This window comes from Phaethon aethereus (assembly GCF_964289735.1).
Source record: "Phaethon aethereus genome assembly, chromosome: 1".
In the NCBI taxonomy this organism is placed as follows: domain Eukaryota; kingdom Metazoa; phylum Chordata; class Aves; order Phaethontiformes; family Phaethontidae; genus Phaethon; species Phaethon aethereus.
In genome coordinates this window covers 52194642-52208158 of record NC_138575.1, presented here as the reverse complement: position 1 = coordinate 52208158, position 13517 = coordinate 52194642, and the positions used below count along the sequence as shown (strand labels likewise).

The 13517-nt window shown below is 45.2% G+C and overlaps 1 protein-coding gene across 1 annotated transcript in view; it reads right to left on the bottom strand.

The window, feature by feature from the left end:
* Positions 1–4194: 4194 nt before the first annotated feature.
* The window catches only part of PLXNC1 (plexin C1), a gene marked incomplete at both ends in the record, with an annotated part of 70733 nt that continues 61410 nt past the window's right edge, over positions 4195–13517 (bottom strand). The window contains 8 exons of the mRNA XM_082014028.1: positions 4195–4299; positions 5967–6041; positions 6134–6274; positions 7954–8101; positions 8507–8670; positions 10604–10711; positions 10800–10831; positions 11948–12002. Coding sequence (XP_081870154.1) covers positions 4195–4299; positions 5967–6041; positions 6134–6274; positions 7954–8101; positions 8507–8670; positions 10604–10711; positions 10800–10831; positions 11948–12002 — 828 coding nt within the window. The remainder of the gene's footprint in view (positions 4300–5966; positions 6042–6133; positions 6275–7953; positions 8102–8506; positions 8671–10603; positions 10712–10799; positions 10832–11947; positions 12003–13517) is intronic.

Here is a 13517-nt window from a genome sequence, read left to right as displayed (position 1 = left end):
CCTGGAAGTGTAGGACTGATGGTATCTGGTTTTTGGGGTTTGTTTTGGTTTGGTTTTTTTCCCCCAAATACTGCAGTGAAAGTATGAGACAGTGAGATATGCAGAGCAAATTCTTCTAATAGCTTTTTTGGTATTGTCATTAGACTGTAGTAACAGACAAGCGAATAACTACACTGCATATGGTGACATTGTCATTGACTCAGCTTTTCTCTCCAGAGGCTGCCTTTCTGATTTTCCGTACGGCATGCATCGGGATTGTGCTGCGCTTTCTGGGGGAACTTGTTAAGACTTGCTGAGGAAAACGGTGTAAGCATTAGAAGTAACAGCAGCTATTTCTACTGTCTCCTGTAGGATTAATTTGGAAGAAAGTAACTGCCCGTGCCCGAGACAGCTCTGCCAAACGTGCTGTTCCCTAAGGTTTACTGGTAGGAACCCGACGGTTTCCAGGAGCTAGCTCGCTCCAGCCTCCGGTTCCTGTGTGGACGGCTGCACCTGCCCTTGGGGCGTAGGGAGGGCAGTTTAGAGACTGGGGGAGCCTCGGGGCGGCAGATGAAGGGTAATGGCAGGAGGAAGAACGATGGTTATCTACTGGTTTGTGGGCTCCCTTTCCCGGTCCCTCTGGGGCTTTTTGCCTTCAAGTGAATTTTCTGTCCCAGCAGCACCCTCTCCTGAAAGAGCGGTTACTGGGTTACCCTCGCTTTTTAGCTTTTAAAAAGCATCATCGGCCTTGAAGGCTTACAGCAATGACATTGTAGTGCGGCTCCTGAAGGCTGTGTGGAGGTGTCATGGGGACTCCACTTTTGGAGGTGGCTTGTAACACGTGGGCTTTGCCCTTGCAGGGCTGGGAGCGTGCTGTACGCCCCAGCTGACGTCAGTCAGCATCTTTCTTCATGACCCTGGCACCACTACAAGCTGTGCTTGCTTGCTTTTAACCATTTTAAAGTACGAAAGTTAATCAAAATAACCTCCAAATGCATTTTATTCTAGATAAACCCATACAAACACCAACATGTATTTGTCATTTGCACTTTTTTTTAACCATTCATTTTAAACAACAGGTTAACTTCTGTACAACAGGAATTACTTCACACATTAGTAAGATTTGACTTTATGCTAGGTGACTGCAAAATAATGCTCTGTAAGCTAGTGTTAGAAAATACGCTGTTTGCCATAGCAGTTTGCCTGTAAACATGTGAAAATAAGTTAAAGAGAAGTTTGCTTTCATTTCAGAGAATGCTATTCGAATTGTTGGGTTGCCATAATCCAGCTTTAGTCAGAGGTGGTTGTTTTTGTCCCTGTAACAGTAACAGCGATTTGCAGATATGGAAGGTGTGCCAATGTTTTGTGTGCTGATCCAAACCTACCAAAAGAGCCACAATCACTTAAATTATACTTCACATCACTTCGTGAGATCCACTCGATGGGTTACAAAGTCCCAGCATGACTTTAAATGGCTTACTAACAGAGTGACGCTGTTTAAGAGGCTTGAATAAAAGGCAATAATCCTATTCCAGGCTGTAGGCTAAAGCTATACGGCCTGCTTCAACACATACTTAAATCTCTAGAAATCATTAAAGCTATTGTAGCAAACAAGCAGTAGTACAAATACAGAATAGGACTGATTTTCATTTCCTCATCATATAAACACATATAGTGAAGTTCACAGGATCAGACCCACGCAAACAGATTATATTTTACAGCTTTTCAAGCAGAAATGTTGGGTTTGCTTTTTTTTCTGCCTGTACAGAAGGTTACTGTTGAACAAAACTATCACAGTTCATTCAAGTGCACTGCCAGCAAACACCTGAAGTGGAACGCAACTGCTGAGACATCTGTCGAACTGGAGTGAACTGCTCCATGCCCCTCTTTTAATATTACTTACTGTGCTTTATTTATTTGATGCTGCTTTAAAAGGTTAGGTTAAGAATGATAAAAATCAAGCCCTTAAGTACAGGTATTCTAAGCTTAAGTGCTACTCAAGCCATGGTCCACTCCTTTAGGACAGAGGGCAAGACAGGTTGGGGTGGGGTGGGGTTTTTTCCAATCAATATTAAACTTACCACAGTATATTGTGCCAGGCAGAGAAAAGAACTGCTGAAAGTACTGCAACATTGTAGTGCAGTTTCCTGAACAAAGCCATACATTCCATCAAGTATAAAGTGTAAACTTAATAGCAAGTGTAAGACTTGACTTGAATTAAAAACAAACAAACAAAAAAAGCCATCACAGTATGGGTTGGCAGCTGCCCTCTCTGATATGCAAGAGGTACAATTTGTGCCATCACACGGTAGGGAGGGGGCAGACCAGTAGGCAACGTGCTTTTGCATTTGCTTTTTTTCCATGTTGACGGGCGGCCTTGCTTCTGCAAAAGCGCGGTTAGCGTTTGCCGGTGCTGCCCGGCCACGTGCCATGGGACTGTTGCCTGGTACCAGCATCTGGAAGCCTCTGGAGCCAAGCCAGGCAGCTCCGGCACTGTGGTACTGCAGCCTCTGGGCTCCTCCGAGGCAGCGGCGCACGGCAGCAAATATTTGGAGCGCCCCGCTGCCTGGGAGCCCCACGAAGGCGTCTCTGCCTGGTCACAGCCCCAGCATAGACTTTCTACACCAAACCTGGGCCGCCCGTGCCGGTCACAGCCCGGTGGCACCCTCGCTGCTGCCATGGCAGGGGACAGCTCTTCCCTCTCCTGTGAGCCACTGCGCTACACCGCTCGCCTCCAGCGGTGGGACCCTCAGGAAAGGTGTGGGGATGTATCTCCATCTCATCAACGCCTGCCTTACCTCAAACCCAAGGGCAGGCTGCAGCCGAGGCGCCGTGTGTGACTGAAGCAGAGTCCGCAGCAACAAGAGATTTCAGCTCTGTAGTGGAGGGTAGGACCGTGCTGGTGCGGTAGCAGAGCCAGAGCCACGGCTGCTCCTCCAGGGCTTTGCACAGTAGCCACTGCACCAGCCTGTTCTCAGCAGCGTGGCCACACACCTGCTTTCCAGCCAGGCTAACTTTAGCCACCAATGCAAATGTAATGGACCCCTCCTTTGAAAATGGACAAGCCTCAAAAAACAACCAAGCAGGACTAAGGCAGGTGCCTCCCCCGCAGCCCTAACTAACTATCTATCTATCACGTTTATATCAGTTTCTTGTACAGCATCAGGGATTCTACCAGCCCTTCTCTTCTCCCGCATTAGTAAAATAACCCTCTTTTGGCAAAGCCTTTGTGCGGACAACCTGAAAGAGAGTAACGCTGGCTTTAGATTCATGAGGCCCTTGCACAGGGATGGCGAGGCTGGCCAGGCCTGTCGGCACTGATGCACGGGCCGATCGTGCACCCGAGTACAGGTTTGTGCACCAAAGTGCAGCCATCGTCAGCTGCTTCAGCAAATCACAGCGCTGTTCCGATGCGGTGCAGCTGCACGGAGGTTTCATGTGTGACGCTGCTCACAAGTGTTTCACAGCTTATTTAAGGATGGAAAGGTAGAAATGTAAACACAGACTGATGCCGGTCTTGCGCCTTTCTCCGAAAGCCTCCCTCCCTCCCCGCTCAGTGGTTGGCTTCACTTTGCATGTGGAGTTTATAACCTAAGGAAGAGAAGTCCTGCCATGTGGCATTTGGACTTCAAATCCACTTTTTCTGCTAAGCACACTTGTCCTAAGTGTCACTTTGGTGCTGTTTTGTTTTTTTTTTTTCTGAACAGGAACCAGTGTACGTTTGCCTGGAAGGAAGGAAACTGCAGCTGACCCCTATTCTGAAGCCGGAGCTCAGCCTCGCAGATTGCCAAGGCTGCTGAAAGGATGTGGCGAAACATCACCTTTCTCTCTTAAAAAAAGAGCTAAGCAACTCACAAGTTCACACGGGCAACTCTGAACTTGCAGCATGTTTTGTGCATCTCCTACGAGCTTGTTTTCAGGTAAGCAGAAAGCTTACTTAGGCAGTATTTTTGAACCAAAAGGTCCGTGTGTTCAAGTACCTAAAAATGCTGGCCCTGCCAATGCTACACTCACTTTCGCTTTCACATGCCCACGTTTGAAGACGTAACCCTGCCCGAACTTCATTCCCAAACGTAGCTATTACTTGGAATGGTCAGAGTGAAGAAGAGTGTCCAAATGTTTCAAACCCTGTACATAGAGTCAGTCAAAACAGTTTTGGGAGCAGCAGCGCTTACTTAAAGTCCCCCCCAGTGACGCTATGAGTCAGGGCTCTGCTCAGAGCCATTTGCATTTTTTCTTTTCATCAAATAAGGCTTTTACTTGCTGGAGCTGTTTCTGGACTTCTTCAAACCCCCGTTCTCGCTCGAGTTTGCTGACAATCTGTTAACAATTTGCAAAAAAAGAGAATCATTTTCTTAGTGCTTATTTTACTTGCTGCTTTTTAAAGCTTGATTTTCTGCATTCCAACAACTACTGGCAGAAAAATCCATCTGAATGCCTGCCTATATGTAAACATTCTTTTCTGACTTTAACACTTTATTTTGGTAGTTTTCCTTTCAAGTCATTATGATTACAGGATTTGCAACACTTCCACAAAAGAACGACAGAGCCAAGCAAAAAAACCCAAACAAATCCAACACATGTTCATCTCTTGAAGTGTGAGGCAAGGCCAGCACTCCATTTTACCCGAGAGCAGATTTGCAAATGATATTTTATTTCTCTTCCTCTGCCCTATGAACTAAGGGCAATAAACTGCTGCCTCTAACCAGCCCACTTGGCACTGGCCCAGATGATAGGAAGGAGCACCACTGCTGTCTGAAAACCCTTTGCTGGCAACGCTACAGAGGTCTCAGCAAACAATGAATGAGGTTTAGCTGCTCCCAGTCAAACGCCAGAGGTGGAAGAGCAGAGGGAGGGTTTCCTTCCAAGGATGGGCGTCGTGGTTTAAGTTTAGCCAGTACTAGCTTCCAAAAAGCAAAAATGGGCACTGAGATAAGAAAGTATTCTGAAGTCTCCTGTGTCAACAATTTTAATGAGCTTAATAAAGTGTAGTCCCATCCCAAGTATCACCCCAAACTTCTTCTAAGAGGCAAAGGTTTGATGCCGAACCAGATAATCTGAGATGTTAGAGATCAGAAGTGGTAAGCTAGCTAACAGGTGACCGAGAGCTGGATAATTAGAGCAAGTGCTGATGCTGTGCTGCTGGGGACGAAAGAGAGAAAGGTCTGGTTGCTGGGAGACTCAGACAACCCGCTGGAAGTGGTAAGGAGGCCTTCAGGCAACCCAGCCGGCTCTTATCTGCGTCCCTGGGCAGGCACACGCAGCCTCTGTTAAGGATGCTGAGCAAAATGGAGTGGAGAATCCTACCGTGCAAAGGGGAGGGCAGGGATTTTCTTACAAAGCAGCTTAGAGGTAGCCTGTGCCTAAGTGCTTTCAGTCAAGAAAAGATTTCTTTTGTGAGCAATAGCAGCGACGGGATGCTATTGCGGCTTTTCTTTAGGAGAAAGACTATTAGGGCAGAGCGTAAGAGGGCTATGATGGGAAAGGAGCAGACACCTCTTGCTGTAAGGCTGAGTGTGCTCTGCTGAGGTGTTGGTACTGCCTGCTAAATCGAGATCTCTGGTGCTACAGTCTAATCTGATTTCTGAATCTCCAGGGAAATGGAGCACATGCACTGGAGATGTGACAGGCATTAGCAGACACTCTGCAAACACGGTAAAACAAGAAGCCTAGGCTGTATAGGAACTTTCTCAAAACTGCAGGGAGAATTTTATTGCTACTGTGAAATACAGTGGTGACAGCAAAGCTGCGTTTACAAACCTTTGGCCTGTGACCCCTCTGAGAGGTGGGGGCTCCAGCCATCCCAGGGGCTGCGCTGCTCTGGCCCCACAGAGCTCAGCGGCAGGAGCATCCTCGGCTGCATCCCCGAGGGGCACCCAGGGAGTCGCACACCAGGCCATCCCTTGCTACTTCGTCAAGCCCAACTTTCAAGCCTGAGGTAGCAAGTTAACATTAAAGGGTTAAGCAGGAATAGCAGACGTGCTTACCTCATCATAATATTTCACTACGTATCTGTAGATTTCAATCAAGGCCACTTTCTCATTAAATTCATTTTCATGTTTCTAAAACAGAAAACAGTTCTGGTCAGATAGTTCTCCTTTTTAAAACAAAACTTAACATGAAAGCAAATGAAGTTTCTGCTTCTCAACCATACCTTAGATTCCTGAGTTAGAAATTCTTCAACCTCTGAAGTGGTCAATGGAGGCAGATCCCTGATGGCTTTATAGTACGCTTTCACCTCCTTCTTGTAGAGTGGAATGTCCTTAGCATAGAGAAGTTTATTTGTTGGTGCTTCCTTAAAAGAAAATATTTGAAGCCTTGTCAGTTTTCACAGCACAGATTTCCTAAGGTTCCACCTCCACATACTTAATTGCATCTAATTGTGTCTGTTCTCTGTGTGACTCATTTCTCTTTGCAGTGGTTATATGCGAGGAATCAAGGTTATGAAATGAAGAACAGACGCAGGACCTCAGTAATAGTGCACTGTGTTTCATGACAGTTGCCATATAATTATTCCTGCTGGCATCAGGAGTGATGAACATTTGTCCCTTAGACATATTTTTCTTTCTCACTTCCCCCTCACCGCTCCCCAGTCCTAAGAGATTGCAAACGCCAAACCAAAGGACTTGAGGGCGACACCCTGTTTACATACAGGATACAGCAGCGCTGTGGAAAGTTCCCCTGGGGTAACATGCCAGAGAGCCTTGCTAGACCCTGTCCCAGCAGAGGCCCCCCTGAAACTCTGTGGTCCCTAATACTCCTTTTGCTCAGGGGTCGGAGAGCATGGAGAGCTGACTACCAGGCATGCACAGCCAAAGGGATTTATTTTTTGCCCCCAGGGCTTCAAGAACGCAGGGCAGCACTGACCCACGAGGCGGTTTTAGGCTCATCCGAGGAAATAAATGCTGCTGCTTGTGGTAGGAGCCCAAGCCCCACCTGGAAACCATGTTTTCAGAATGTAAAAAGTGGGGGCTGGGAGTTTCCTGTCACTGCTCTAGTTTAAATTCTGGGGAATAAATGACACAACCATGTGATATCTTGCCACTACTGTTTCCATTTGTGATGAAATGATTTAAATGTTTGTTTTCTAAGTGTCTAAATAATGTTTTAAGATCAAAGGCTAAAAATCATGAAAGCAAATACATTTTAGTACTAAGAGGCCACAAGATGTTTACTGCATTGCAGTAAATTACATCACATTATTTTTATTTACCTTTAACAGATGAGCAGTTTGTTCAGATCACATAGCAAATTAGTCCATTTTTATATAAACGTTTTTTAGGCTAAAAAATCTCTCGACTGTTTTTCTTGGTAGTTATGAGCCTGAACAAATGCTTCCTGCTTTGGTCCAAAGAAAAGGAAAATATCCTCCAGAAAACCTGAAGTATTTCTGATCCCCAGAGTTCTGAACACTGTACTAAAGAGCTTCTGAATGTAAGATTTCTGCACTTACTACTCCAGCAAATAATTTTGCATATAAAAAGGGAGCAGCTAATACATGTGAAAGGAACTGTTTCAAACTTCAAAACTCTTTCAAGTATTCTTACAGCTCCCATAGTAGTTTACTATGTGTGGTTTCTGCACGTTGTTGTGTGGCAGACAAAATTTGGACTACTCATCAAATAACGTTAATAGTTTTAAGACCTTTGTTTAAAAATTCTTTAAGACTTCATTAAAATCTTACAATTTCCACCCTCTTCCACATATTCTATAACAACACTGTGCAGAAACTACCTACAGAGAAGACAAGCAGCAGTTAACTAGTAGCATTCTAGTAGCTGTATCTGTCTACTCCAGTGAATTCTTCAAAGTCTTGTAAGACGGAGCAACAAGGAGTGGAAACCCAGCTTAATTAGGCCACTGACAAGTTTTTCCCCTGATGTAGCAGATCCAGACCTTCATCCCCTACATCATTATACAGTTGAAAAAGACATTGGTTGAGAAATTAGCTAAAGACTGGAAGGGCAGCATTACCTTCCCCAGAGTCTGTTCTGCTAGAGAAAAGGCATCCATGAAAGCTTGTGCGATTACAGACAAACAGCCATCTATATGTGAAGTCTTCTTAATATCAAAGACAAATTGGGGATTCTTCAGTATGTTCACCCAGAAGCGAAGGGGAAGACTGGACAGAAAAAGAACAAGCATCTTTAAAATTAACCACTCAGGTAGCAGAATCACAGAATCATTAAGCTTGGAAAAGACCTTTAAGATCATCAAGTCCAACCATCAACCCAACACCACCATGCCCACTAAACCATGTCCTGAAGTGCCATGTCTACACGTTTTTTGAACACTTCCAGTGATGGTGACTCCACCACCTCCCTGGGCAGCCTGTTCCAATGCTTGATCACTCTCACAGTATAGAAATTTTTCCTAATACCTAGTCTAAACCTCCCCTAGCACAACTTGAGGCCTTCACCCAGACATTCCAAAATCTTATTCTTCTGATCATAGGTGACCTGTTCCATCTTTGCAACTACATTTTCAGAGAGTGCATGCACTCCTGGCACATATCATATGGGCTTACCTGTTGGTTTTCCATATATGGACCACATCAGGGTCAGTAATTTTTTTGCTCTCAGCCTGGGCATCCAGAAAGTCAAAAAAGTACTTGATGGCAACCGGTGCTTTATTGTTGGGTAAACTCCAAATGCTCCTGAAGAGCTTTTCAACAACTGAATGAATTGCAACCTGAAAAGTAAGAAAATCAACAGTTTAGGATGTTGAAAATTAACAGAATAGGATTTCCTGTCTCAGACTGCTGACCGTGCCCCAAGGCAATCACACACAGAAACTCCAATAAGCTTGTGGCAAACATCCAGGCCATAGCTTATTGGTAAACAAGACAGTCAATAACAAAAATGAAACTACAAATACACCATAATGAGCTGCTTTCAAATGTCACATGTCCTATCACTTTACCGACAGGAGAATTGTGGTAAACTTTGTGATAAATTGTAGGTGGAAGAAATCACTCGTTCCAACAAAGACAGTATCAACTCTTTGGATACTGTCGGCACCATTGCTAAAGGCATTTGGAGCTTGTGAGTGGAAGTAAGAGGGCAGTGAGCAAAAGGAGTTTAAACAGTTTTCTAGGGCACTGGTCTTCACGGTGCCATCTGCAACACATGTTGAATACATGTGCTCATCAACACTTCACGGCCAAGTGACTATGGCGCTTGGTCTAATTCTAGGATAACAGCCTTGGGTGGCATATGAAGACACTAATATTAGAGAGAAGAACTGAAAACTGGGTATTCCTGATCCAGAAGTGAAGCTATTTGGCTCACAAAAGCAAAGGCTTGGTTGCTGACGGACTCACTGACATCATCACAGAATATTCGTAAGTAGAGACAAACAAAGCAAAACACTGTTTTGTGCTTTTTTTCTTCACATCTCTTCTGAAGTTCAGTTCAGCCCAGTCTTTCTCTCAACAAGAAGGATTTAAGTGTATCCCAGGGCCTTGATGCGCTACTGGCCAGTTCATTTCATGTGGCAAACTCTGCAGCTGTGTCTGTGTGTGCATATGGGTGAGAGACATGGTTCAATGCAATTTCCTTTAGTGCATGGCGTATCATGGGTGGAATTTCACAGCGAGGGATATCACAGCACTGGTGTTCAGGGCACTATCCTACTTTGGAGAAGGAGATGATTAATTTAAAGTCCTTTAAAAGGACTGTTTCTTAAGAGCCTGATCTTTTCTTTTGTACTTCAGTCTTCCACCATAAGATATTACTGGTTTACTCCAGCAATTCCTAAGGGCTTATGTTAGTTTCCACAGCTAATGAGAAACGACCAGTCTTCACTCTCACTTTGGGTAGTGTCCCAAATTACTTCAGATGCTATCAACAATCTAATTAAATAATGATTGATAGATTTTTAAATGCAAGAAGGCCATAATCATCATCCCTTCAGGCCTCTTGTATCACACAGCTCTCAAGTGTTGTGCACTGATTAATATTTTAAGTAATATGCTGTTGCAAAGAGTTTTATAACCCTTTTGAGTAAGTCAGAAACAAGATGACATTACCGGAGGGAGTGTGTGGGGCTGATTCCTAAGGAATGCACATTGTATAAATTAGGTAATCATATGATAAATCCAAAGGACCTTGTTTTTAAAATTAATCTAGTTATTTTGGATGCTTAATTTGAGACCTTAAAAGATTATTTCATTTCATGGGCAGTATTTTGAGAAACTCAGGCCTTGGAAGTTGTCTCTAAGCTGGGCAAACTCTAGTAGTGAGTGAGGAGATTTTTGACTGAAAGCTGTCTCTCCAGAAGGGATCGTTGTCACTCCATGGGACTCAGTGGCAAAACTCACTTTCTATAAGCTCAATAACCACCTTTTTTCTTTAACCTGAGAAAAAAGGTTGTGCTTACTGAGGAGATAGAGAGTGCAAGTAATAGACAATTCTAGAACTCTAGCATTAGAAAACCTGTTCATCTTTGCAAACGGTCATAATCCATAGTTAGCACAGTGATTTTTATAGGCTACCTTTTAATTTAATATTTGATATACATGCAGGAAGTCTGAGTAATTTCTGCTTTAATTTCTATTTCTGTTGTGCCAAACTAGCCAAGCCTGACATCAGGCCTCCCCCAAAATATGACCTTTACAGTTTACCTTGGTTGACAGAAGCTTTGTCAGATACATTTCTTTCACTTTGAATTTTTGCTTTCCTTTGTGACCTGCTCCTTTCACATCTTTGTTTGCTTCGGAGTCTGGTAGAATCTGCCGTGAAGAGATTAGAGAGATTACACAGATACAAATACAGCTCAGTATTAAATCTACCGCTTCACAGTGCAATGACTGAACTCACCAAATGACAGTGTTCATCCGAGTAGTCCACATCTAAACAACAGAAAGCAGAGAGCAAACAGGCATTAATGAAACACACAGCTACGAGCCTGTGAATTCTGCCGGGCTCTGGGCTCTGCAGCAGAGCGCACGCCAGGATGGCGGGCAAGCAGGCTCGGCGTCACGCTTTCCTGCTGGCAGCGTGGGGGAAGCCTCTGAGAAACGCCCAGGTCCTGGCTCACCTCCCCAGTGCCAACCTGTAGCTCGGACCACTAAGCTAGGGAGGGCATCAGCATCTGCTGCTGGGGTAAGCTGGCAGCAAATCGCAGCTCCTCTGAAAGGAGGACAACAAACAGCAGGTGAGATGATCACACTGGTTTAGTCTCTAAGAGCACTCGGTGCAGGCAGGCTGAGGTCAGGCTTGAAAGCAATGGCTGAGAACAGACAACGCTGCTCTTGCTGAGGGAGAGAGTAATGCCGTCGCAGTGACTCGCACCTCAGGGAAATGTCTCTCCTAACTTTAGATGTCCGCTTCGACAGGGAGGTGAATGACATGCTAGGAGTGTCTGATCCCCCCCAGGGGCTACAGAAAGGCCACCTCCCTGAGCCACCAGCTGGGCTGGCGCAACCTGCATCACAGGGGTGGGTGAGATGAACTGACCCCTTGTAGGCACCCTTTAACTCCTGACCTCAGTTGAGGCAGCTGTGTCAAAGCTTCCAGAAACACAGTCAGGAGAATAAGGACAATTCCAAAATGGCATTTTTTTTGTTATGCCTGTCTCTGGACAGTGCCCTACTATGTCCACGATGCAGAAAGCCAAGCACCGGAGCAGGGTGTGTTCCCTCCGTCGGTCTCACAGCACTTTGTGTCACCTGGGCTTCCCTGCCCTGCTTTCCTGCCCATGAGTCTGTATCTTTAAGCATTCATTTGCCAAGGACTGTAAGTCCTTCTGTCCTTCTTTCCTTTGCCTTCTTCCCTCCTCCTAGGTCCCCTGTGCCTGCCATAGGCCCAGAGCCAGGGTAACACGGCTCTTCATTTGCCTCAGCTTTATCAAAGTGCCAATTTTTCTGACCTCCTATTGACCAAGATACAACCTGTTGTAGCTCAGCTCTCTGCATTCCCAGCCCATTCTCCACAAAAGATTAAACAGGTTGCAGTTCCTTTGTTACCTGATCGGGTATTTGCCTTCTTCTTAAAGACTTTTATGGTTGCTCCACTTGAAATCTGAAAGCAAAACCAAACATATCATGCTGAAACAAAAGTGTCTAGAATTCACGAAACCCTCAGTTTCGTTTCCTCTCTCCTTAAGTCCGCGGCAGCACAGGACTGCGCCATCCTGCTTTGTTCTCACCGCGGTGTGCACGGCCCTCAGCGGGCAGCCAGGGCTGGGCTTTCGGGCACGGGCAGCAGCCGCAGTTTGTTAGCCTTACCTGGCAAGGTGGGAAGGCAGCTCTTCCAACAAACCAGCCTTTAAGACCTTTTCCTTTCTTTGAGTTTCCTGGTTCAGCCCCTATTTAGACATTTTCATTTTCATGTATTGCTTTGTGCACCCATCTTTCTACAGATTGCCCAGGTTGGATTCTCTGGCTCCAGTGCAATAGGATCTTACGGGAAGGTGAGGCAGGGAGGGGAACACAAGAATGATTTCTCTTCTAGCCCCCTCTTCTTCCAGCTCAGTCCATTCCCCCCACGCCCTATGGAGGGGTCATGCTGAGGGTCTAGCCTGGTGCTCCCAAGAGCTATTTTCAAACTCAGCAAAATATTTATGGCCCATGAACCATATGGTCAAGATCCATATCTAGCTACCTTGGGACTTCTAGGAAAAATCTTACCCTCTCCTTCTCCGAATTTATAGTGCTGCCAGGATGGTAACTATTATCCTTGAAAGAAACTGGCAAGTCATGCTTTTATTGTCAAAGAGCAACTCAAAAATGGCTCCTACTGAAAACTACACCATGCTCTGCTGTCAAATGTTGGGTCTTGCCAAGTGCTAGTGTACTTCCCTCTATAATTACAAAAACAACTGGCCAGTTCTAGGAAGGGATCTGTGCCAAAATAATTTAAGTGTTTTTTAAACTTTGGCAGCCAGCCTGGTGTGAGAAACCAGTTTAAACATTAAGATACTGTAGCAAAAGCTGTGTCTTGCGCCAAAGAAATCTGCACTTACATTTGCTCCTGGAAAGTAAATGTAATCTATTTTATAAGTATGATTTTTTGCGGGGTTTCCATTTATCATACAGTGTTTCAGAGCTCTTTCAGATAACACAGAGCACTTTAAAACCACACTACAAGTGGGAATATGCTCTAAGGCTAGCTTGTGAGGCCACACAAACACCCAGAGAGTCCTCCTGCTTGGCCTTGAAGATACGTAAACAGGAACAGGGCTACCCAGCAGCTTACCCCCTCCCAGAGCGGCGTGGGCAACACGCTGCCTCCACTCCCTCTCCAAGAAGGAAAGGGATGAATGAGAGAGATTGATGCTGAAATGTGTTGGCTCCTGTCCTGAGGGAAACGGGCACAACTTGGAGGGAGAACTGTGCTTCCCCCCAGGAACCAGAGGCATTGGCGCAGTGCAGCCATGATCCAAGACCCCACTTCAGGTTTTATTTCTGGGACAAATGATGCTTTTAGTATTGAGTGGAATACGCTTTCCCTTCTTTATCATTACTGCAGCAGCCATACTTGCTGCTTCTTTTAGCACGATCCAAATAAAAAAAAAAAAAAGCCCTTCTTTGTGTA